This window comes from Triturus cristatus, chromosome 11, assembly GCF_964204655.1.
Source record: "Triturus cristatus chromosome 11, aTriCri1.1, whole genome shotgun sequence".
NCBI lineage: Eukaryota > Metazoa > Chordata > Amphibia > Caudata > Salamandridae > Triturus > Triturus cristatus.
The window spans coordinates 624,994,726-625,016,739 of record NC_140594.1 but is presented as its reverse complement, the minus strand read 5'-3'; the positions used below and the strand labels follow the sequence as shown (position 1 = coordinate 625,016,739).

Here is a 22,014-nt window from a genome sequence, read left to right as displayed (position 1 = left end):
ATTTACTCACCTGTTATCAGGAGAGACCTCAGTGCTGCATCTTTGAACCAAGCACTGATCCTGAAAAGTAATTCTAACCATACTTACCAGTAAGTTGAATTTCCTTCCATGGGCTAACATTGACTGGTTTCACTTGGAAATTCTTCTAAGTGTGGAGTTTTGGAACTTTAAAATTTTCACCTAAAATCATCCGAAGAACGAATTCCGATTTACTCACCTGTTATCAGGAGAGAATCCAGTGCTGCATCTTTTAGCCCAGCGCTGACCCTGAAAAGAAATTCTAACCGTACTTACCAGTAACCTGTATTTCCTTCCATAGGAATCCATTGTCTGGTTTTCAGCAGAAAAGTTTCTGTGTCTATTTTTACACACTAAAAAAAAAACTAAAAAATCGCTTGTATGACTTAAACACATTCTTTCAACTGTTTACAGGAGATGCACCAGTGCTGGATCCAGGATCTACCACTGAGTAAGAGAAAGTAACGATAACACTACTTACCTGCTAAGTGAATTTCCTCCCATAGGGTAACATTGACCGGTTTCACTTGAAAATTCTTGTGTGTGTGGAGTTTTGGAACTTTAAAATATTCCTATAAAATCAGCAGAACTAGGAATTCCGATTTGCTCACCTGTTATCAGGAGAGACCTCAGTGCTGCATCTTTGAGCCCAGTACTGATCCTGAAAAGTAATTCTAACCGTGCTTACCAGTAACTTGAATTTACTTCCATAGGCTAACATTAACTGGTTTCACTTGGAAATTCTTCTAAGTGTGGAGTTTTGGAACTTTAAAATATTCATCTAAAATCAGCCGAACTATGAATTCCGATTTACTCACCTGTTATCAGGAGAGACCTCAGTGCGGCATCTTTGAGCCCAGTACTGATCCTGAAAAGTAATTCTAACCTTACTTACCAGTAACTTGTATTTCCTTCCATAGGAATCCATTGTCTGGTTTTCAGCAGAAAAGTTTCTCTGTGTCTATTTTCACAAACTAAAAATATTCCTTAAAAATTGCCTGTATGACTTAAACGCATTCTTGCAACTGTTTACAGGAGATGCACCAGTGCTGGATCCAGGATCCACCACTGAGTAAGAAAAAGTGACGATAACACTACTTACCTGCTAAGTGAATTTCCTGCCATAGGATAACATTGGTGATTCTATGTGAAAAAATGTCTAAGTGTCAACTTTTAAAATACAATAATATTCCTTAAAAATCACTACTGTAACCAAAACGCTTTTACTCAACTGGTTATAGGAGATGACCAAGGACTGAATCTAGGATCCAGTCCTGTAGTTAGAAAAGTAATCCATAAAGTAACTAATTGTATTTAACCAGAAATTCACATTGAGCTCAATGGTGCATTGTGTTTAAAATTGTGTTGCCCATTGCAACAACTGTAACTACTGTACTAAAAAGTCTATTGCCTATTTGCAAAGTATTTAAACTAAAGTAATTCATTCTGAGAAAGTATATTTTGTAATGTAATGTATAATGTAATTATAATGTAATTTAAAAAAAAAAATATCTAAAAATAAATTGTTTAAAAAAATGTAGGAAATCGGTATCAAAACAATCAATATAACAATTAATACATTTAAAAATTGTCATTTACAAAACCTTTGAAATTCACTGAAAAAAACATAGGTTTCAGGCACGTTATAGTTAGGAATTAGCATTTAAAAAACCTTAGAAATTCACTGAAAAAACCATAGGTTTCAGGTGCGTTATAGTTAGTTGGACATTTCTCTCGTACAAAACTATTGGAATTCCCCCGTTATAGTTAGTTCAGCTAACTATAACTCGCGCGCCCGCAATGCACTGCTGATGACGTCACATATTACATCACTCATGACATGGTCAGTGACATCACTCATGACATCACTCATGACATCTCAAATGACATCACTGATGACATCACTCATGACATCATCCAGTAAATGTGTGTTTTGTACGAAAGAAATGTCCAACTAACTATAATGCACCTGAAACCTATGTTTTTATATATATATATATATATATATTACCTACTGGCGGTCGCCAGTAGGTAGTTATAGTTAGGACCTATTATCCATAGGAAATCCGCAACATTCTATTTAGAATAACTTTGGCGCCGGTTGACGAATCTTCGCGAAATTTTCAAAACTGGTGGGGCGCTCCGGTCTGCTCCTATCCTTAAAGTCTCGGGGTGATTCGTCAATCGGGGGCTGAGAAAAAAGGGGGGTCCCAAAACGTGTTTGTCCCATGCAGTTTTCCATAGGAACCGTTAATCGCAGCTGCAGCCCGAACTGCTGAACGGAATTACACAAAATTTGGCAAAGAGGTAGCCCTTGGTTCACATTCGTGCCTTTTGGTTAAATGGTGTAAATCCGTTCAGTAGTTGCTGAGAAAATCAAAAGTAAAATCATAGATATATCTGGGCGGAGCCTAACCACACATCTCATCGTGAGATCTGATTCAGACCATACTATAAATATCAGCAAAAAATTGGAGACTTTTAATACTGGGTTGGAAGTAGTTTTCGACGCAGTTATTCCTAATAAATTAATGAATTCTGCTACTCGGAGAGTTTCGACCCCCTGGTTCTCAGGTGAATTGAAGTTAGAAAGGGCTACCTGTCGGCGTTTGGAAAGGAGATGGCGCACCAACAAGTCAGAGGAAAACAAAGCACTGTATAAGAAGGCATTGTCTAAATACCACCTGAATTTAAAAGCAGCTAGACAGCAATACATTATCAGCCAAATTGACAACGCGAGTAACTCCCAGAAAACACTATTTAGTATTGTCTTTGATTTTGTCTCCCCTAAAGCCTGTAGACAGACGCCCCAGGAATCCCAGGAGCTATGTGACTCTCTGGCTTTCTATTTTCAGGAAAAGATATTAAATATTTATGCCAATTTTCCTTCAATCAATCAATCAATCATAACACTTGTATAGCGCGCTACTCACCCGGAAGGGTCTCAAGGCGCTTGGGGAAGGGGTCCGCTACTGCTCGAACAGCCAGGTCTTGAGTTGTCTCCTGAAGGCGAGGTGGTCCTGGGTCAGCCGACGGTGGATGGGGAGGGAGTTCCATGTCTTGGCCGCCAGGTAGGAGAAGGATCTGCCTCCGGCGGTGGTTCTTCGGATGCGTGGTACGGCGGCGAGGGCGTGGATAGTAGACCGTAGCTGGCGGGTGGGCGTGTAGAAGGCCAGTCGGTCGTTGAGGTACTTGGGGCCCAAATCGTGGAGAGACTTGTGTGCGTGGGTGAGGAGCCTGAACGTGATCCTCTTGTTGACGGGGAGCCAGTGCAGATCCCTCAGATGGCCGGAGATGTGGCTGCGTCGGGGGATGTCCAGGATGAGTCGGGTGGAGGCGTTCTGGATGCGTTGGAGTCTTTTCTGTAGCTTGGCTGTGGTTCCGGCGTAGAGGGTGTTTCCGTAGTCCAGTCGGCTGGTGACGAGGGCCTGGGTGACCGTCTTCCTGGTTTCGGACGGGATCCATCGGAAGATCTTGCGAAGCAGGCGAAGGGTGTGAAAGCATGATGAGAAGACGGCGTTGACTTGTCTGGTCATCGAGAGGGAGGAGTCCAGGATGAAGCCCAGGTTGCGTGCGTGGTCTGTTGGCTTGGGGGCGGTGCCCAGGGCTGGGGGCCACCAGGAGTCGTCCCAGGCGGAGGGTGATGGTCCCAGGATGAGGACTTCAGTCTTGTCTGAGTTCAGTTTCAGGCGGCTGTTCTTCATCCACTCGGCGACGTCTTTCATCCCTTCGTGTAGGCTGGTTCTGGCGGTGTCGGGGTCTCTGGTGAGGGAGAGGATCAGCTGGGTGTCGTCGGCGTAGGAGATGATGTTGAGGTTGTGTTGGCGTGCGATGGCAGCAAGAGGTCTCATGTAGACGTTGAAGAGGGTGGGGCTGAGTGATGATCCTTGCGGGACGCCGCAGATGACTTCGGTGGCCTCGGATCGAAACGGGGGGAGGCGGACTCTCTGTGTTCTTCCGGCGAGGAACGAGATGATCCACTCTAGTGCCTTCTCTTGGATGCCGGTGTTGCTGAGGCGTTGGACTAGGGTGCGGTGGCAGACAGTGTCGAACGCTGTGGAGAGGTCCAGGAGGATGAGTGCCGCTGTTTCCCCTACCAACGCCCCCGCGGCCTTTTCCCAATAACTCCAGAATCAAAATAACATGGAAGTATGTTCCCTAAACTGTTTTAAACTAGTTACAGTTGAGGAGGTTGTTAAAGCTCTCTCGGGGGCCAAATCTGGATCACCATTGGATGTTTGTCCACCCAAAACCATGGGAGCACTGGCCCCGAGTTGTGCCCCCGTAATCCGAGACATATTCAATAACTCCATCATCTCGGGCACCATTCCGGCCGCCTGGAAAGAGGCGGTTGTGGGTCCCATATTGAAAAAAGTATCGGCAGACCCTCTGGTCTTGGTTAACTATCGTCCCATCTCCCTGCTACCACTGCTAGGTAAAATCCTGGAAAGCTTCATCAACCGACTGTTAAGTTTGTATCTAGAGGAAAACCACCTTTTAGATCCTTCACAGTCTGGTTTCCGTCCAGGCTTCAGCACAGAAACTGCTGTGTTGGCCGTAACAGACTCACTTAGATTAACTGTCGATAGAGGAGGCTCGGCTATTCTGATCCTCTTTGATCTCTCCACAGCATTCGATACTATTTCACACTCGAAGCTGTTGGAGAGACTCCAGGACTGTGGCATAAAAGGGTCAGCCTTGAAATGGCTAGAACAGTACTTATTGGGAAGAGCCCAAACTGTTATGTTGGGACCGTATGTCTCATGTAAAATGCTGTTGGATAGGGGAGTTCCGCAAGGCTCTTGCCTGAGCCCCACTCTTTTCAATCTATATATGGCTCCTTTGGCTCAAATAGTCGAGCATCTGGGTTTTTAAATTATATCATATGCGGATGACACCCAGCTTATGTTTACCATCGGACCTAACCCAGTACTCGACAAACTCCGTTTTGCCTCTGGAATGCTTACCATCTTTGACTGGATGTCAAGCAATTGCCTCCAGCTCAATCCAGGAAAAACGGAGGTTATGCTGTTAGGCAAAGCCAAAAACAGCTGGTCGGACGACTGGTGGCCTAGTCAACTGGGTCACCCCCCCCATTCCTAAACAGTCTGTAAAGAATCTCGGGGTTCAATTAGATCAGGCTCTGTCCATGAAAGATCAGGTAGCAGCAACAACCAGCTCCTGCCCATGTCTCAGCGCAGAACCCTAGTCCAGGCGATGGTTGTGAGCCGTTTAGACTATGGGAATGCCTTGCTGGCTGAAGTGGGTCAAATCCATCTGGCAAAACTTCAGGTTATTCAGAACACGGCAGCACGGCTTGTTTTGAACCATCCTGCAGGCTCAGCTTCAACAACCCTGTTGAGGGAGCTGCACTGGCTAAATATAAGAAACAGATCCTTTTTTAAGATCTGCTGCCTGACCTATAATGCCTTGAGGGGAAGAGGTCCTCTCTACCTTCGAAAGAAATCAGTCAAATATTCTCCTGACAGGAAACTCAGATCCAGCGCTTTAGACCTCCTTCAAGTCCCCAGAATTTGTCTCACGCGAACTGGAGGCAGAGCTTTTTCATATCTAGCCCCGAGCTATTGGAACAAGCTTCCTATAGCGGTTCGTAAAATCCCGTCACTGACTACCTTTAGGAAGCATTTAAAAACGTTCCTGTTTTAACTTTCTCATTCGGAGCTAGTATCTTCCTTCCCCTCAGCCCTGCTTCTCCCAGTTAGCGCCTAGATGCCCCAGGGTGAGTTGTGCGCTCTATAAGAAACCCATAACATAACATAACATAACATAACATAACATTGCCTGTCAGCACTTCATCCAAGAAGTGTTGGCAGCCATCTTGGGACCAATATACATGATAGCACCTCATTAAAAAGAATTGCAGTTAATAGAAGGTTTTAAGACTTTAGTTACATTATAAATCATTTGTTGATGGTACCATACTCATTTTAGGAATTGTGGTGTGTTCTAAGGTGATTTTACCATGTGAAAAAGCCTTCTGCTGGGATATCATGAATGGTGTTTGAGAGAAAACTATTTTCTCATGCTTTTCCCACAGAGGTTTGGAAGGTGATCTATAAGCTAAACTGAGAGCATATTTTCTGTAAATTCACATTATCTTTCTCAGTCATGTGAGAATGAAGTCTGACATTCTCAGTAAAACATGTACATCCAACAAGGCAGAGACAGTCAGTTGATTCCTTTGTGTTCTACTGCAGCGTCCCAGAATGTTCTAAAGAACAACTAGAGCGCCAACAGTCCTACTTATGACAAACGTATTGCACACCTGAAGCCATCTTGATTGGAATAAAGTGGTAACTCTTAAAAACTTTAATTTGCAAAGGAACAAAATGAGGGGGTTCATTTTGCCATAGAAATTATGATTAGTGCTGCAGAAAGAAAAATTAGGGCACATTTTGACTTCTCAAATCCTCTTCTATTTCATCAAACAATTCTGACATGCAGACTGAAACATGCACTTTGAATACCAGCAGCAGACTTCCCTGGTGAGCAGTAGCTTTACTACAGTGATATAATGAGCAACTAGAGTGCTAACATTCAGAATTTATGGCAAATGTGTGACACATCTGAATGCCTTCTTGATGGAACCAAAGTAAACAAGCATTGAAAATGCAATAGGTCTCGCCCTCGTTTAAGTTAAAGCAATTCTGTTTGTAATTAGGTGGCTTTTTAGCTTTGCTTTTATTAGTGTTATTCAAACTTTCATGTACATAACATGCATATGTATGCAAATATGTATATGTATGCATGCATTTATATTTGTATTTATATAGATATGCAGATTATGTAGATATATATCCACATACATAAATGCATATGCATATATATATGTGCATATGTGTGTGGGTAGAGAGAGGTAGAGGTGTAGAGGTAGAGGTGGAGAGGTAGCGAGGTAGAGAGGTAGAGAGTAGTAGAGAGAGGTAGAGAGAGGTAGAGCGGTAGAGAGTAGAGGATGAGTAATAGAGAGTAGAGAGTGAGTAGTAGATAGTAGAGATAGTAGCCGAGAGTGAGTAGTAGAGTGAGTAGTAGAGAGTAGTAGAGAATGGGTAGAAGAGAGTGAGTAGTAGAGAGTGAGTAGTAGAGAGTAGTAGAGAGTGAGTAGTAGAGCGTAGGAGAGAGTGTGTAGTAGAGAGTGAGTAGTACAGAGAGAGTAGTAGGGAGTAGTAGAGTAGTAGAGAGTGAGTAGTAGAGAGTGAGTAGTAGAGTGAGTAGTAGAAAGTAGTAGAGATTGAGTAGTAGGGAATAGTAGAGAGTGAGTAGTAGTGAGCAAGTAGTAGAGAGTGTGTAGTAGAGAGTGAGTAGTAGAGAGTAGTAGAGAGTGAGTAGTAGAGAGTAGTAGAGAGAGTAGTAGAATAGTAGAGAGTTTGTAGGTGAGAGCGAGTAGTAGAGAGCGAGTAGTGGGGAGTGAGTAGTAGAGAGTGAGTAGTAGAGAGAGAGTATTAGGGAGTAGTAGAGTAGTAGAGAGTGAGTAGCAGAGAGTAGTGGAGTAGTAGAGAGTGAGTAGTAGAGAGTAGTGGAGTAGTAGAGAGTGAGTAGTAGAGAGTAGTAGAGAGTGAGTAGTTGAGAGTAGTAGAGAGTGAGTAGTAGAGTGAGTAGTAGGGAGTAGTAGAGAGTGTAGTAGAGTGAGTAGTAGGGAATAGTAGAGAGTGAGTAGTAGAGTGAGTAGTAGAGATTAGTAGAGAGTGAGTAGTTACGAGTAGTGGAGTAGTAGAGAGTGAGTAGTAGAGAGTAGTGGAGTAGTAGAGAGCGAGTAGTAGAGAGCAAGTAGTAGGAGTGTGTAGTAGAGAGTAGTAGAGAGTGGGTAGTAGAGAGAGTAGTGGAGAATGAGTAGTAGAGAGTAGTAGAGAGCGAGTAGTAGAGAGTGAGTAGTAGAGAGTTGTAGAGTGAGTAGTAGAGAGTGAGTAGTAGAGAGTAGTAGAGAGTGAGTAGTAGAGTCGTAGAGAGTGAGTGGTAGAGAGTAGCAGAGTGAGTAGTAGAGAGAGTAGTAGAGTAGTAGAGTGAGTAGTAGAGTAGTAGAGTGAGTAGTAGAGAGTGAGTAGTAGAGAGTAGTAGAAAGTGAGTAGTGGAGAGTGAGTACTAGAGAGCAGTAGAGAGTGAGTAGTAGAGAGTGAGTAGTAGAGAGAGAGAGTAGTAGAGGGAGTAGTAGAGAGGGAGTAGTAGAGCGAGAGTAGTAGAAAGTGAGTAGTAGAGTAGTAGAGAGTGAGTGGTAGAGAATAGTAGCGTGAGTAGTAGAGAGTAGTAGAGAGTGAATAAGTAGAGAGTGAGTAGTAGAGAGTAGTAGAGAGTGAGTAGTAGAGAGTAGTAGCGAGTGAGTAGTAGAGAGTAGTAGCGAGTGAGTAGTAGAGAGTGAGAAGTTTAATTTAAAAGGAACACAATGAGTAGTAGAGTGAGTAGTAGAGAGTAGTTGAGAGCAAATAGAGAGTGGGTCGTGGAGAGTGAGTAGTAGAGAGTAGTAGGGAGTCAGTAGTAGAGAGTAGTAGAGAGAGTAGTAAAGAGTGAGTAGTAGAGTAGTAGAGAGTGAGTGGTAGAGAGAAGTAGATAGTAGAGAGAGTAGTAGTAGAGAGTGAGTAGTAGAGAGTAGTGGAGAGTGAGTAGTGGAGAGTGAGTAGTAGAGAGAGAGTAGTAGAGAGTAGTAGAGAGTGAGTAGTAGAGAGTAGGAGAGAATGTGTAGTAGAGAGTGAGTAGTAGAGAGAGAGTAGTAGGGAGTAGTAGAGAGTGAGTAGTAGAGAGTAGTAGAGAGTGAGTAGTAGAGTGAGTAGTAGAGAGTAGTGGAGTAGTAGAGAGTGAGTAGTAGAACGTAGTAGAGAGTGAGTAGTAGGGAGTAGTAGAGAGTGAGTAGTAGAGAGCAAGTAGTAGAGAGCAAGTAGTAGAGAGTGAGTAGTAGAGAGTAGTAGAGAGTGAGTAGTAGAGAGTAGTAGAGAGAGTAGTAGAATAGTAGAGAGTGAGTAGTTGAGAGCGAGTAGTAGAGAGCGAGTAGTGGGGAGTGAGTAGTAGAGAGAGAGTAGTAGAGAGAGAGTAGTAGGGAGTAGTAGAGTAGTAGAGAGTAGTAGAGAGTGAGTAGTAGAGAGTAGTGGAGTAGTAGAGAGTGAGTAGAAGAGAGTAGTAAAGAGTGACTAGTTCAGAGTTGTAGAGAGTGAGTAGTAGAGTGAGTAGTAGGGAGTAGTAGAGAGTGTCGTAGAGTGAGTAGTAGGGAGTAGTAGAGAGTGAGTAGTAGAGATTAGTAGAGAGTGAGTAGTTACGAGTAGTGGAGTAGTAGAGAGTGAGTAGTAGAGAGTAGTGGAGTAGTAGAGAGCGAGTAGTAGAGAGCAAGTAGTAGAAAGTGTGTAGTAGAGAGTGGGTTGGAGAGTGATTAGTAGAGAGTAGTAGAGAGAGAGTTGTAGAGAGTGAGTAGTAGAGAGTGAGTTGTAGAGTGAGTAGTAGAGAGTGAGTAGTAGAGAGTAGTAGAGAGTAAGTAGTAGAGTCGTAGAGAGTGAGTGGTAGAGAGTAGTAGCGAGTGAGTAGTAGAGTAGTAGAGTGAGTAGTAGAGTAGTAGATTGAGTGGTAGAGAGTGAGTAGTAGAGAGTAGTAGAGAGTGAGTAGTGGAGAGTGAGTACTAGAGAGCAGTAGAGAGTGAGTAGTAGAGAGTGAGTAGTAGAGAGAGTAGTAGAGAGTAGTAGAGAGGGAGTAGTAGAGAGAGTAGTAGAGAGTGAGTAGTAGAGTAGTAGAGAGTGAGTGGTAGAGAGTAGTAGCGTGAGTAGTAGAGAGTAGTAGAGAGTGAGTAAGTAGAGAGTGTGTAGTAGAGAGTAGTAGAGAGTGAGTAGTAGAGAGTAGTAGCGAGTGAGTAGTAGAGAAGTTTAATTTAAAAGGAACACAATGAGTAGTAGAGTGAGTAGTAGAGAGTAGTTGAGAGCAAATAGAGAGTGAGTCGTGGAGAGTGAGTAGTAGAGAGTAGTAGGGAGTCAGTAGTAGAGAGTAGTAGAGAGAGAGTAGTAAAGAGTGAGTAGTAGAGTAGTAGCGAGTGAGTGGTAGAGAGAAGTAGAGAGTAGTAGTAGAGAGTGAGTAGTAGAGAGTAGTGGAGAGTGAGTAGTGGAGAGTGAGTAGTGGAGAGTGAGTAGTAGAGAGTCGTAGAGAGTGAGTAGTTGAGAGTAGTAGAGTGTGAGTAGTAGAGTGAGTAGTAGGAAGTAGTAGAGAGTGAGAAGATGAGTAGCAGAGAGTGAGTAGTAGAGTGAGTAGTAGGGAGTAGTAAAGAGTGAGTAGTAGAGTGAGTAGTAGGGAGTAGTAGAGAGTGAGTAGTAGAGAGTAGTAGAGAGTGAGTAGTTGAGAGTAGTGGAGTAGTAGACAGTGAGTAGATGAGAGTAGTAGAGAGTGAGTAGTAGAGTGAGTTGTAGGGAGTAGTAGAGCGTGAGTAGTAGAGAGTAGTAGAGAGCGAGTAGTAGAGAGCAAGTAGTAGAGAGTGTGTAGTAGAGAGTAGTAGAGAGTGGGTAGTAGAGAGAGTAGTAGAGAGTAGTCGAGTAGTAGAGTGGTAGAGAGTGAGTAGTGGAGAGTGTGTAGTAGAGAGTAGTAGCGAGCGAGTAGTAGAGAGTGAGTAGTAGAGTGGGTAGTAGAGTGTGAGTAGTAGAGAGTAGTAGAGAGTGAGTAATAGAGTCGTAGAGAGTGAGTGGTAGAGAGTAGTAGAGAGTGAGTAGTAGAGAGAGTAGTAGAGTAGTAGAGTGAGTAGTAGAGTAGTAGAGAGTGAGTAGTAGAGAGTGAGTAGTAGAGAGTGAGTAGTGGAGAGTGAGTACTAGAGAGCAGTACAGAGCGAGTAGTAGAGAGTGAGTAGTAGAGAGTAGTAGAGAGGGAGTAGTAGAGAGAGAGTAGTAGAGAGTGAGTAGTAGAGTAGTAGAGAGTGAGTGGTAGAGAGTAGTAGCGTGAGTAGTAGAGAGTGAGTAAGTAGAGAGTGAGTAGTAGAGAGTGAGTAGTAGAGAGTAGTAGCGAGTGAGTAGTAGAGAGTGAGAAGTTTAATTTAAAAGGAACACAATGAGTAGTAGAGTGAGTAGTAGAGAGTGGTTGAGAGCAAATAGTAGAGAGTGAGTCGTGGAGAGTGAGTAGTAGAGAGTAGTAGAGAGCCAGTAGTAGAGAGTGAGTAGTAGGGAGTGGGTAGTAGAGAGTAGTAGAGAGTAGTAAAGAGTGAGTAGTGGAGTAGTAGAGAGTGAGTGGTAGAGAGTAGTAGAGAGTAGTAGAGAGTGAGTAGTAGAGAGAGTAGTAGTAGAGAGTGAGTAGTAGAGAGTAGTAGAGAGTGAGTAGTGGAGAGTGAGTAGTGGAGAGTCATAGAGAGTGAGTAGTGGAGAGTAGTAGAGAGTGAGTAGTAGAGAGTGAGTAGTAGAGAGAGTAGTTGAGAGTAGTAGAGAGTGAGTAGTAGAGTATTAGAGAGTAGTCAGTCTGTGTCAGTCAGTGTCAGTCAGTCAGTGTCAGTCAGTCAGTCAGTCAGTCTCAGTCAATCAGTGTCAGTCAGTGTCAGTCAATCAGTGTCAGTCAGTGTCAGTAAATCAGTGTCAGTCAGTCAGTGTCAGTCAGTCAGTGTCAGTCAGTCAGTGTCGGTCAGTCAGTGTCAGCCAATCAGTGTCAGTCAGTGTCAGTGTCAGTGTCAGTCAATCAGTGTCAGTCAGTGTCAGTCAGTCAGGGTCAGCTAGAGCAGCTCTGCTGACCTAGTTCTCTGGCTCTAAAGCAGCTCTGCTGACCTGGTTCTCTGACTCTAAAGCAGCTCTGCTGAGCTGGTTCTCTCCCTCTAAAGCAGCTCTGCTGACCTGGTTTCTCTGGCTCTACAGCAGGTCTGCTGACCTGGTTCTCTGGCTCTAGAGCTGCTCTGCTGACCTAGTTCTTAGGCTACAGAGCAGCTCTGCTGATCTGGTTCTCTGGCTCTACAACAGCTCTGCTGACCTGGTTCTCTGGCTCTAAAGCAGCTCTGCTCACCTTGTTCTCTGGCTCTAGAGCAGCTCTGCTCACCTGGTTCTCTGGCTCTAAAGCAGCTCTGCTGACCCGGTTCTATGGCTCTAAAGCAGTTCTGCTGACATGGTTCTCTGGCTCTAGAGCAGCTCTACAGGCCTGGTTCTCTCCCTCTAGAGCAGCTCTGCTGACCTGGTTCTCTCCCTCTAAAGCAGCTCTACTGACCTGGTTCCTGTGGCTCTACAGCAGCTCTGCTGACTTGGTTCTCTGGCTCTAGAGCAGCTCTGCTGACGTGGTTCTTAGGCTCTAGAGCAGCTCTGCTGACCTGGTGGTTCGATGGCTCTAAAGCAGCTCTGCTGACTTGGTTCTCTGGCTCTAGAGCAGCTCTGCTGACCTGGTTCTCTGGTTCTAAAGCAGCTTTGCTGATCTGGTCTCTGGTTCTAAAGCAGCTCTGCTGGCCTGGTTCTCTGGCTCTAAAGCAGCTCTGCTGACCTTGTTCTCTCCCTCTAAAGCAGCACTGCTGACCTGGTTTCTCTGGCTCTACAGCAGCTCTGCTGACCTGGTTCTCTGGCTCTAGAGCAGCTCTGCTGACCTAGTTCTTAGGCTCTAGAGCAGCTCTGCTAACCTGCTTCTCTGGCTCTAAAGCAGCTCTGCTGACCTGGTTCTCTGGCTCTAGAGCAGCTCTGCTGACCTGGTTCTCTGGCTCTAAAGCAGCTCTGCTGACCTGGTTCTCTCCCTCTAAATCAGCTCTGCTTACCTGGTTCTCTCCCTCTAAAGAGCTCTGCTGACCTGGTTCTCTGGCTCTCAAGCAGTTCTGCTGACCTGGTTCTCTGCCTCTGGAGCAGCTCTGCTGACCTGGTTCTATGGCTCTAAAGCAGCTCTGCTGACCTGGGTCTCTGGTTCTAGAGCAGCTCTGCTGACCTGCTTCTTAGGCTCTAGAGTAGCTCTGCTGGCCTGGTTCTCTGGCTCTACAACGGCTCTGCTGACCTGGTTTCTCTGGCTCTACAGCAGCTCTGCTGACCTGGTTCTCTGCGCTCACGATGCACGCACCCGACTTCGCGAAAATATATTTAAAAATAATATAAGTTTATTATAAGTACAAATATATTACTTTTATGAATATCTTAGATAATCTCTTGCCCTAATATGTATATTAAAGACACATACATATCATTGTGGAACATCATTTTTTTTTTTTGCGGGAGTCGCGCACCCAGCGCACCCCAGCATGTACATGACATCACGCGGGACCCGCCACCGCGCAAGCATCTCATACCGTAATGCGAATGTGTCGCGAATGCGCGGGAGCAGGAGTCGCGGACTGGTCGCATACCAATCGCGCACATCACGTAATATTAAATGTATATGATGTAACTGAAAAACACGCAGCCGTCGCACACCGTACACGCATCCTTCACAACTTTTCTAAAATGGCGACTAGAATCCACGCACTCACCATGATGTGTACACTTTGAGTGCGCGTCTCCGAAAAAATATTGGACATTTTTTTGTTTAATAAAGAAAACAATATAATTATAATTAAATAAAAAATGAAAACAAAAAAATTAATCAATATTTCAGTTTGAATGTTTTTTTTAAAAAAATTGTTGCAATTTTCAGAAAAATATAGCATGTTATTTAATGAATAAAATATTTATAAATAAACACTTAAAAAACTGTAGAAAATCAATACAAAAAAATAGGTATAACTACTATCACACTTAAAAATTAGCATTTAAAAAACCTTTGAAATTCACTGAAAAAAAACATAGGTTTCAGAGACGTTATAGTTAGAAATTAGCATTTAAAAAAGCTTTGAAATTCACTGAAAAAGCCTTAGGTTTCAGAGACGTTATAGTTAGAAATTAGTATTTAAAAAACCTTAGAAATTCACAGAAAAAACCATAGGCTTCAGGGGTGTTATAGTTAGCTGGCCATTTCACTCATACAAAACCATAGAAATTCCTCCGTTATAGTTAGTTGAGATGTCATCAGTGATGTCATGAGTGATGTCACTGACCATGTCATGAGTGATGTAATATGTGACGTCATCAGCAGTGGATTGCGGGCGCGAGAGTTATAGTTAGCCGAACTAACTATAACGGGGGAATTTCAATGGTTTTGTACGAGTGAAATGTCCAGCTAACTATAACATGTGTGAAACCTATGGTTTTTTCAGTGAATTTGCAAGGTTTTTTAAATGCTAATTCCGAACTATAACGTGTGTGAAACCTTTGTTTTTTTTTAGTGAATATATATATATATATATATATATATATATATATATACATATATATATATATATACATATATATATATATATCCATACAAACAGTTTGCTTTATCTGATAGGAAATGTGATATCACACATCACATACACACATGCGCTGCAGTCTCATACATAGGGCACCATTACTCAGTAAGGCACTCACTTAACAGTCGGCACACACATTCACTGTCAACACCATACATACATAGTTGTTACAGGTGCTCTCATGGTATCAGACAAAAGTACCTAAACTTGCTCCTAGCCTCAGAAATACAGAGGAAATGTTAATAAATGCAGTTTTAGGTGTCACACACAGAACCATGTACACAAATATTACAGACACCGACCTTATACACAGATTCTTACACTGCAACACGGACATGTATCTGAACTGTGTTATTGATATTGTGTTGAAACCCATGTGTAGCCAAGCCCTGGGATAGTTTCATTTTATTGTCTGATACATATGGTGTGGTGGTCCTGTGGTATAATTTCCTTTATAGTTACTCCCTGGTTAAAGATGCATCATTTGGGGCATGCTGTGAGGTTTTTTTATGCTCCAAAAATTGTGTGGGAAAGGATTCCACACTATGTGCCAGATTTAGCAACACTTTGCGCCTGTGCAAAGTGACCAAAAGTGATACAAACAAAGGCGGCTGCAACTTTGGGTGCTGTGCTGCACTGCACAACTTTTACAGTAAACGTTTCCTTTGTATCTAACTACTGAGAATTTTCCTTCTTCCATTATTTACTTTTTACATTGTAGACCTATAACTTTGGAAGAAGCCATCCATAGACTGTAGGCAAGAATGCATAGCTTGATATTTATGACTGTTCAGTTGTCGCCTACTCTATCCTTTCAATGATCCTTCTGAGGTGTTGTTGAGCGAGGGAGGTTTGTATAGTAGTCTTACTAATATTTATGATATAAAATCTTTGAGAATTTTTCTTTCTGTTTGTCAGGTTCTTGGTGAGTTTCATGGTTGATGCCCGAGGTGGTTCTATGCGTGGTAGTCGCCATAATGGACTGCGTGTGATTATCCCACCACGAACGTGTGCTGCACCCACTCGCATTACGTGTCGTCTGGTCAAACCTCAGAAGTTAACCACTCCACCACCATTGGCAGAGGAAGAGGGACTGGCAAGTAGGATCATTGCACTAGGCCCAGCTGGAGCTCAGTTCCTCAGGTAAGTATGGCAATGGAGACCAGGCTAGTCCAGAAGGCACTGGTAATAATAGTGTGGAATGCACTATTGATGTTGGTGGGATTGGCCCATTTGTGGCTTGTACTGGCACGACTAGTGATGTCTGCATTGGTGATGCTTGTATGCTGTGTTCCCTCATTACCTTACATATGTTCCATCATTCTGATTTTCCCTGATTGCCATATTGCCTTTTAGCTATCCCAAGTCCCCTCATCAACTTCTACTACCAAATTCTCTTAATGCAGTATTTTATCATGCTTTCATCTACACATAACCTTCCTCTGTCACTATACTTTCATATTACTGTGCTTCATCATTCTTAACATATTTGGGATATTCAGAATACTCATATGTTTATGTTAACAACTTCTAGAGCTCACAAATACCCATGGGTGTCTCGGCGCTATGGACTGTAAGGTTTAGAGGAGGGCTGGCCACTTATTGCTCAAAGAGCTAAGTTGTTACTTGTTTTCTGAATGATAGCAAGGTGGGACTGGTCTTAATTTGCAGGGGGAGCGAATTCCATAGTTTAGATGTTGCCACTATAAATCTTCTATCACCACAGTTGGCTTTCTTGGTTCTGGGGACGATCAGGAGGTTGGCATCTGCTGAGCGCAGTGCTCTGCTGGGTGCGTATGCCAGAAAAGCTTTTTTCAGTTATTTAGGTCCTATATTGTGAATTGCCTTGTAGGCAATACATAGCGCTTTAAATTTAGTTCTACTTTTTATGGGCAGCCAGAGGAGCTGTCGCACCACATTAGAAATTGACTTAAACTTCGGAGTATCTGACAGTATTCTGGCGGCTGCATTCTGTATCAGTTGCAGCCTGCTCAGAACTTTTTCTTGGGCATTGATTAGAAGGCCATTGCAGTTGTCGACCTTTGACATAACCAGGGCACTGATGAGTGTTTTTCCAGTACTAATTGGGAGGAATGGTAACAATTTGTTTATCATCCTTAAAACATAAAAGGATGAGGTGACCACTGTGTTGACATGATGTTTAAAAGATAAGCCCTCATCAAATATAATACCTAAGTTTCTGACCTTCTTAACAGGGGTGGGGGTGATCCCAGCTCAGCTGGCCACCAGGTCGGAGACAATCCTGGGGCAAGGTTACCAAAGACCATTACTTCGGTCTTGTCTGAGTTTAATTTAAGGCAGTTACTTGCCATCCATGAACTAATGGCTAACATGCCATCATGAAAGCTTGCCGCCACTGCCTCTCCGTCTTTGTGCACCGCAAGCACCAGTTGCGTGTCGTCAGAATAAGACGTGAGACCAATCCCAAAGGATTTGATCACTCGTGCTAAGTCCGTCACATATATATTGAACAGAGTTGGACTTAGCGACAAAGTCCCTAAGGGAACAGAACACATGTTGGCTGGCTACAATATTTGCCTTTACCCAAATGAACAGTTGGAATGTTGCTCATATAATTTCACTTCTGTGGGTCTAATAGACTTGTAAGTATCACTTGTGGTTCTATCGTCAAGGTTTTAAATAAACCCACACACTAACAAAGACAAATATTTTGATATGTTTTCCGATATGTTTTCCGCTGATTAGCCTATCGATTTTTTGTGTGTGCTTCCATTAGTATTTCGCCATTCTTGCTCCCTCATTTACATATTCACATTATATATATATATATATGTGTGTTTGTGTATATGTGTGTATATATATATATATTTAGGGAGAGAGAGAGAGAAAGATAGAGAGATATGCTCTTTTATTGCATGTTCCTTTTATGACCATTCTTCCTTATCCATATATTCTCTATTATCATATTATTTATTGTCAACGCTACGTTACCCTTATCTCCAGTTCATCCAGTTTCCATGTCCGCTTTTCATCATGTTTTTTATTTCCATTTTCTCATGGTGTCTCTTTTACTGCAGTCCTGTAATTGTTGAGATCCCGCACTTTGCTTCCCATGGACGTGGTGATCGGGAGCTTGTGGTTTTACGCAGTGAGAATGGCTCCATGTGGAAGGAGCATCGCAACCGTTACGGGCAGAAGTACTTGGACCAGGCCCTTAATGGGATGGATGAAGGTAATAGTAAAGGCAAATTTCACGCACTATTCTCATGATGCAGGACAAGTGGAGGTCATAGAAGCCATGTGATGGGAGGGGAGACCAAGATGTTAGTTGAAGCCATAATCTTACCCAACTTTTTGATGGGCATGGAGGTTGTTTGATGGATGTAAAGACCAGATGATTAATGTAAAGGAAGTGTGATTAAAGTGAAAACTGTGCCAGAAAACGAGTGTGAGTGAGGGAGCATTGGTGGAAACAGATGCTGAGATTTCAAAAGAGACATCAATAGGGGAGAGATGCCATGGTGGCAGTAAAGATCATGATATCATTTAAAACCATAATGCTCCTTGAGTTTGGTAGTATGCATGCTGGCTTTGTGGTTACTGGTGGTTGGTGCTGTCCTTAGTGTCTGTGCAGCTCTTGGAAGCTTGTGCTGTCCATGAATGTTTGTACTACCCCTTCAGTTATATCACCTACAGCTGTACTATCCTAGGTTTCTATGCAGTTCCTAGAGTTGGGTGCCCTCTATGGGGATGTGATGTTCTAGGAAGTTGTTGCTATCTGTGGTAGCTGTCTACATCTCTTATTTACAAAGTTGTTGTACATTAGTTTTTCTTATTCTTGGGAATTCTGAAGAAACTCACACCTAAGTCAGAGATATCCAAATGACACAGCATCTTGGCATCTTGCTTCCAATATTCACTTTACTGAAGAGATATAATCATGTACATCAGTATTTGGTTTTTCTGTCACCCATGCAAGTCAAATAGTTTGCAGTTGCCCACTAGATATTCAGTACTGCGGAAACACAGTTCAGTTTTCACACATGCAACAGGAAGATTACAATCAAAAGCAACCTTGAACAATGTGCGACATGTTATCCCCAAACCACAAGGCATGTAAGACTTGTCTGTATTTTTGTTGAAAAGTCTGAAGAACAAAATGCCTACATCTGGCAGGAAAGATTGGAAAAGAGAACAGTGCATGCCATACCCTAGGAAGAGGCAAGATTATCCTTTAATCCATAACTTTCACAAGATCTCTTTTCCACTGAAAGTTAATTGCCTAAAACACACCCAAAATTAAAAGAAGAGATTTTGGGGGTTGCTGCTTCCCATGAAAGTGAAAGAGTGGTGGTGGTAAAACTCTCAACTAGTGTGGCTGGGCAACTACAAGCCTTGAGGTCATTTATTTTCACAGGTACCATCAACTCATAGACCGGTTGTATCTCAATGAGCCTTTGTAATAATATAATATATAATCCACATTTGTAAAGCGCGAACAATCACCCGTAAGGGTCTCTAGGCGCTGGGGGCTGTTGGGAAGATTAAGCAAGCTATTGCCCAGAGTCACATGGTGCTGGGCTAATCTGCCTCAGGCGCAGTGGATCGAACCGTGATCTCCAGATTCTGGAGTCAGTCGCCCTGGCCGCGGCTCCACACCTCTTCCCTCACACCTTGTGTACAAACGACTCCCATTTCCAATCCTCCAACATCATTTGAAATCAAAACCTGTGCCGAGGTTGAAGTATACCTCGGCGTCTGCCATTTTAGTAATTTAAACATCTACCCTATCATCCATATGAGAGTGCACTTAAGACTCGCTTCATCAGATACATTTGAAGAGGTTTCTCCAAGTGATCATAAGGGTTAAAAGTACTCAACCCTTGAGTTAATTATTATGGTTGTTGGGCATATTGATCCTCACTGTACCTAGGAAGGCTATATCTGCACTTAAAAAGAAATGTTCTTCAATGCCATCTTTATACAATGAGACTGCAGTATATACAGTTCTGATGGATACATCTGCCAGTGGATTCCTCACCTTGTGAATATCCCCTGCGCCAGCAACATTCGGAATTTTTTCATAGCTCTCCACGCCGACGAGGACGACGTCACAAAAGCATTGCTTCGGCAGCGGCTCTGCTGACGTCACTGGAGCCATAAGAGAGCCTCGTCGGCGTGATGACGTCAGTTCCCTTTTTTCCGCCCTATCAACGCTAACAGTTTTCTGGGACTCTCCGTAGCTTGTCTAGTTACTTTGTTTTTCTGGATCGTTTCTGGTCCTCTCTTGCTTTTTTCCTAAGATGACATTGAGGAAGTCAGGGTTCAAGCCCTGTAGAGAGTGCGGAGGACATATGTCCATCACGGATCCACACGAAGATTGTGTCTGGTGTCTGTCGTCGGATCACGACATCGAGGGGTGCTCTTGCTGCCGTAAGATGAACCCGAAGGCTTTAAAGGAGAGCGAGGCCGAGCTGTTCATAGCGAAGATGAGGAAGGAGAAGAGAGGTCGAAGGCGATCCAGGTCCAGGTCCAGGTCAGGTTTGAAGTCGACGTCGGGTCATGCTTCAAGATCAAAGAAGCATAAGAAGAAGAAGAGGCACGGCTCTCGACGCCATTCAGATAAGGAGACGGCTCCGAAATTGACTTCTCCTGTTCCTCGGCGCCGTAAGGATTATGTTTCTCCTTCAGCTTCGAATCCGGCTTCACCTGTTTGTCCGGCTTCGCCTGCAGCTTCTCCGGAGCGTTCTCCAGCTCCGGCTCCATCTCCGACTCCGGCGCATTCTCCGGCTCCGGTGGAAGAGGCTCCGGTACCTGATGAGTCTTCGACTCCATTGGCTCCACCGTCGGCGCCGATTGGCCCGAGTCCGGTAATGCCTCAGCCTGAGCCTTTATCGAGCCCTTACCCACCTTTCCCTGGCCCGGGTCAAGACCCATCGCATTACTTAAAAGCCACGTATGGTGTCTTTTCAAGAGCAATGTACCCCTCTGGAGCACCTTCGGTTCCCATGGGTCCAATGGCCTTTAATTTGGGGGTTCCTCAGGCCTATGCTCAGGCTCCCTTTATGCCATTTCTTCCAGCGGCACCGTCCTGGCATTTCCCGGCGCCGAAGACGTCGACGCCGTTTTCTTCATCTCCGGCTCCAACTCAACCTCGTTCGGCTCAGGCTGTGCCTCCGGATCCTTGTTTGATGCCGGCTCCGTCGGAGTCGTGTGTGGCGCCGCCGATGCCGGTACCGAGGATAAGATCCAGGCAGGAGGCGCAGAGGATTTTGGAAGAGCAGAGGTATCAAGCAGAAGAAATGGAAGAGGGTGAACTTCTAGAGTCAGATGACTTATTTGAAGAATTAAAGGAGGCAAGTGGCCTTGATATGTCCCCAGAATGGGAGCTTTCTCCACCTTCAGATGCTCCCTCTAAGGATGTGGTTCCTTACCACACAGTAATAAGGAAGGCAGTGGAGCTCTTAGACTTGCAGCTCCCAACGGCTAAATTTAAGTCCAACATCTTGACGGAGGTTCTTCATTCTCTCTCCACTGTGGTAGAACCTTTGCTTCCTTTTAATGATGCCATCACTGAGCCAGTTTTGGAGGTTTGGCATAAGCCCTTTTCAGCTCCAGTAGTGTCTAAATCTGTTGCTAGGAGGTGCAGGGCGGCTCCAGGAGATCCGGACTTCCTAACATCCCATCCGTCTCCTGAAAGTCTGGTGGCTCAAGCTGCCTGTTCTAAGAAGTCTTCTGGGGCATTTCCTCAAGTTTCTAGTGATAGAGAGTTGAAAAAGCTTGACCAGTCGGCCAAGAAGGTGTTCTCCTCGGCAAGTATGGCCTTGAAGTCCACAAATGCCACCTGCTTTTTGGGCCGTTACATCCACGCCCTGATGGATTCTGCAAAACAGCTAAATTGTCTGAGGACAGGCAGAATTTTAATGAGGTCTTGTTGGACACTCAAGCAGCTGCACAACAGGTTATTCAGAGTGGTTTGGACACTGTGGACTGTTGCCAGGATCATGGGCTCCTCGGTTGCCACAAGGAGAAGTGCTTGACTTAAGTCGTCGGAGTTCTCTCCAGATGTGCAGGCAACACTTCTGGACTGATGGTTCTGGACTGTTCGGAAAGAAAGCAGATGCAGCCTTGGAAAGGTTCAAGGACAGCAAAGCCACAGCTAAGTCTCTAGGCCTGCAGGCGCAGCCTAGAGGTTCCTCTTACAGAAGGTACAGAGGTTTTGGGAGGTCGTCCTTTCGAACCTACAGGCAGCCTCAGCAGCAGCAGCAAAAAAATACCCTGTATAAGAGGGCAGGAACAGAGGTCGCTCACGAGGTCGTCAGCCCTCCTCCTCCTCCTCCTCCTCCTCCTCCTCTTCCTCCTCCTCCTCCTCCTCTACCTCCCTCCCTCTTGCCACTGCAAAGCAGCCCTAGATCCACCATTCTGGATCATGTTGGTCCTGTGGGGGGTCGGCTTACTCATATTCTGTAAGATTGGAAATTGATCACTACAGACCTTTGGGTTCTAAATCTTGTGGAAAATGGGTATTCCCTCCAAATTACCCTCCTTGCCAAGGTGCTTGCTTGGAGGACCACCTTCTTCTCCTGCAGGAGGAAGTACTAACATTACTGAGAAAAGGTGCGATAGAGGTCGTTCCAGAGTGGGAAAGGGGTCAGGGATGCTACTCCCGGTATTTCCTGATACCTAAGAAGGATGGCAGGCTATATCCAATCCTGGATCTCAGGGTTTTGAACCTTTGTCTGAAGCAGGAGAAGTTCAAGATGCTCACCCTTGCGCAG

General features: G+C 44.2%; 1 protein-coding gene across 5 annotated transcripts in view; it reads left to right on the top strand.

Annotated features, from left to right (window-relative positions):
* Positions 1 to 22,014, top strand: part of ANK1 (ankyrin 1) — an 826,509-nt gene that overhangs the window by 492,585 nt on the left and 311,910 nt on the right. For all 5 annotated transcript variants that reach the window (XM_085634053.1, XM_085634051.1, XM_085634052.1 and 2 more), the window contains 2 exons: positions 15,173 to 15,397; positions 17,314 to 17,468. In XM_085634053.1, coding sequence (XP_085490179.1) covers positions 15,173 to 15,397; positions 17,314 to 17,468 — 380 coding nt within the window. The remainder of the gene's footprint in view (positions 1 to 15,172; positions 15,398 to 17,313; positions 17,469 to 22,014) is intronic.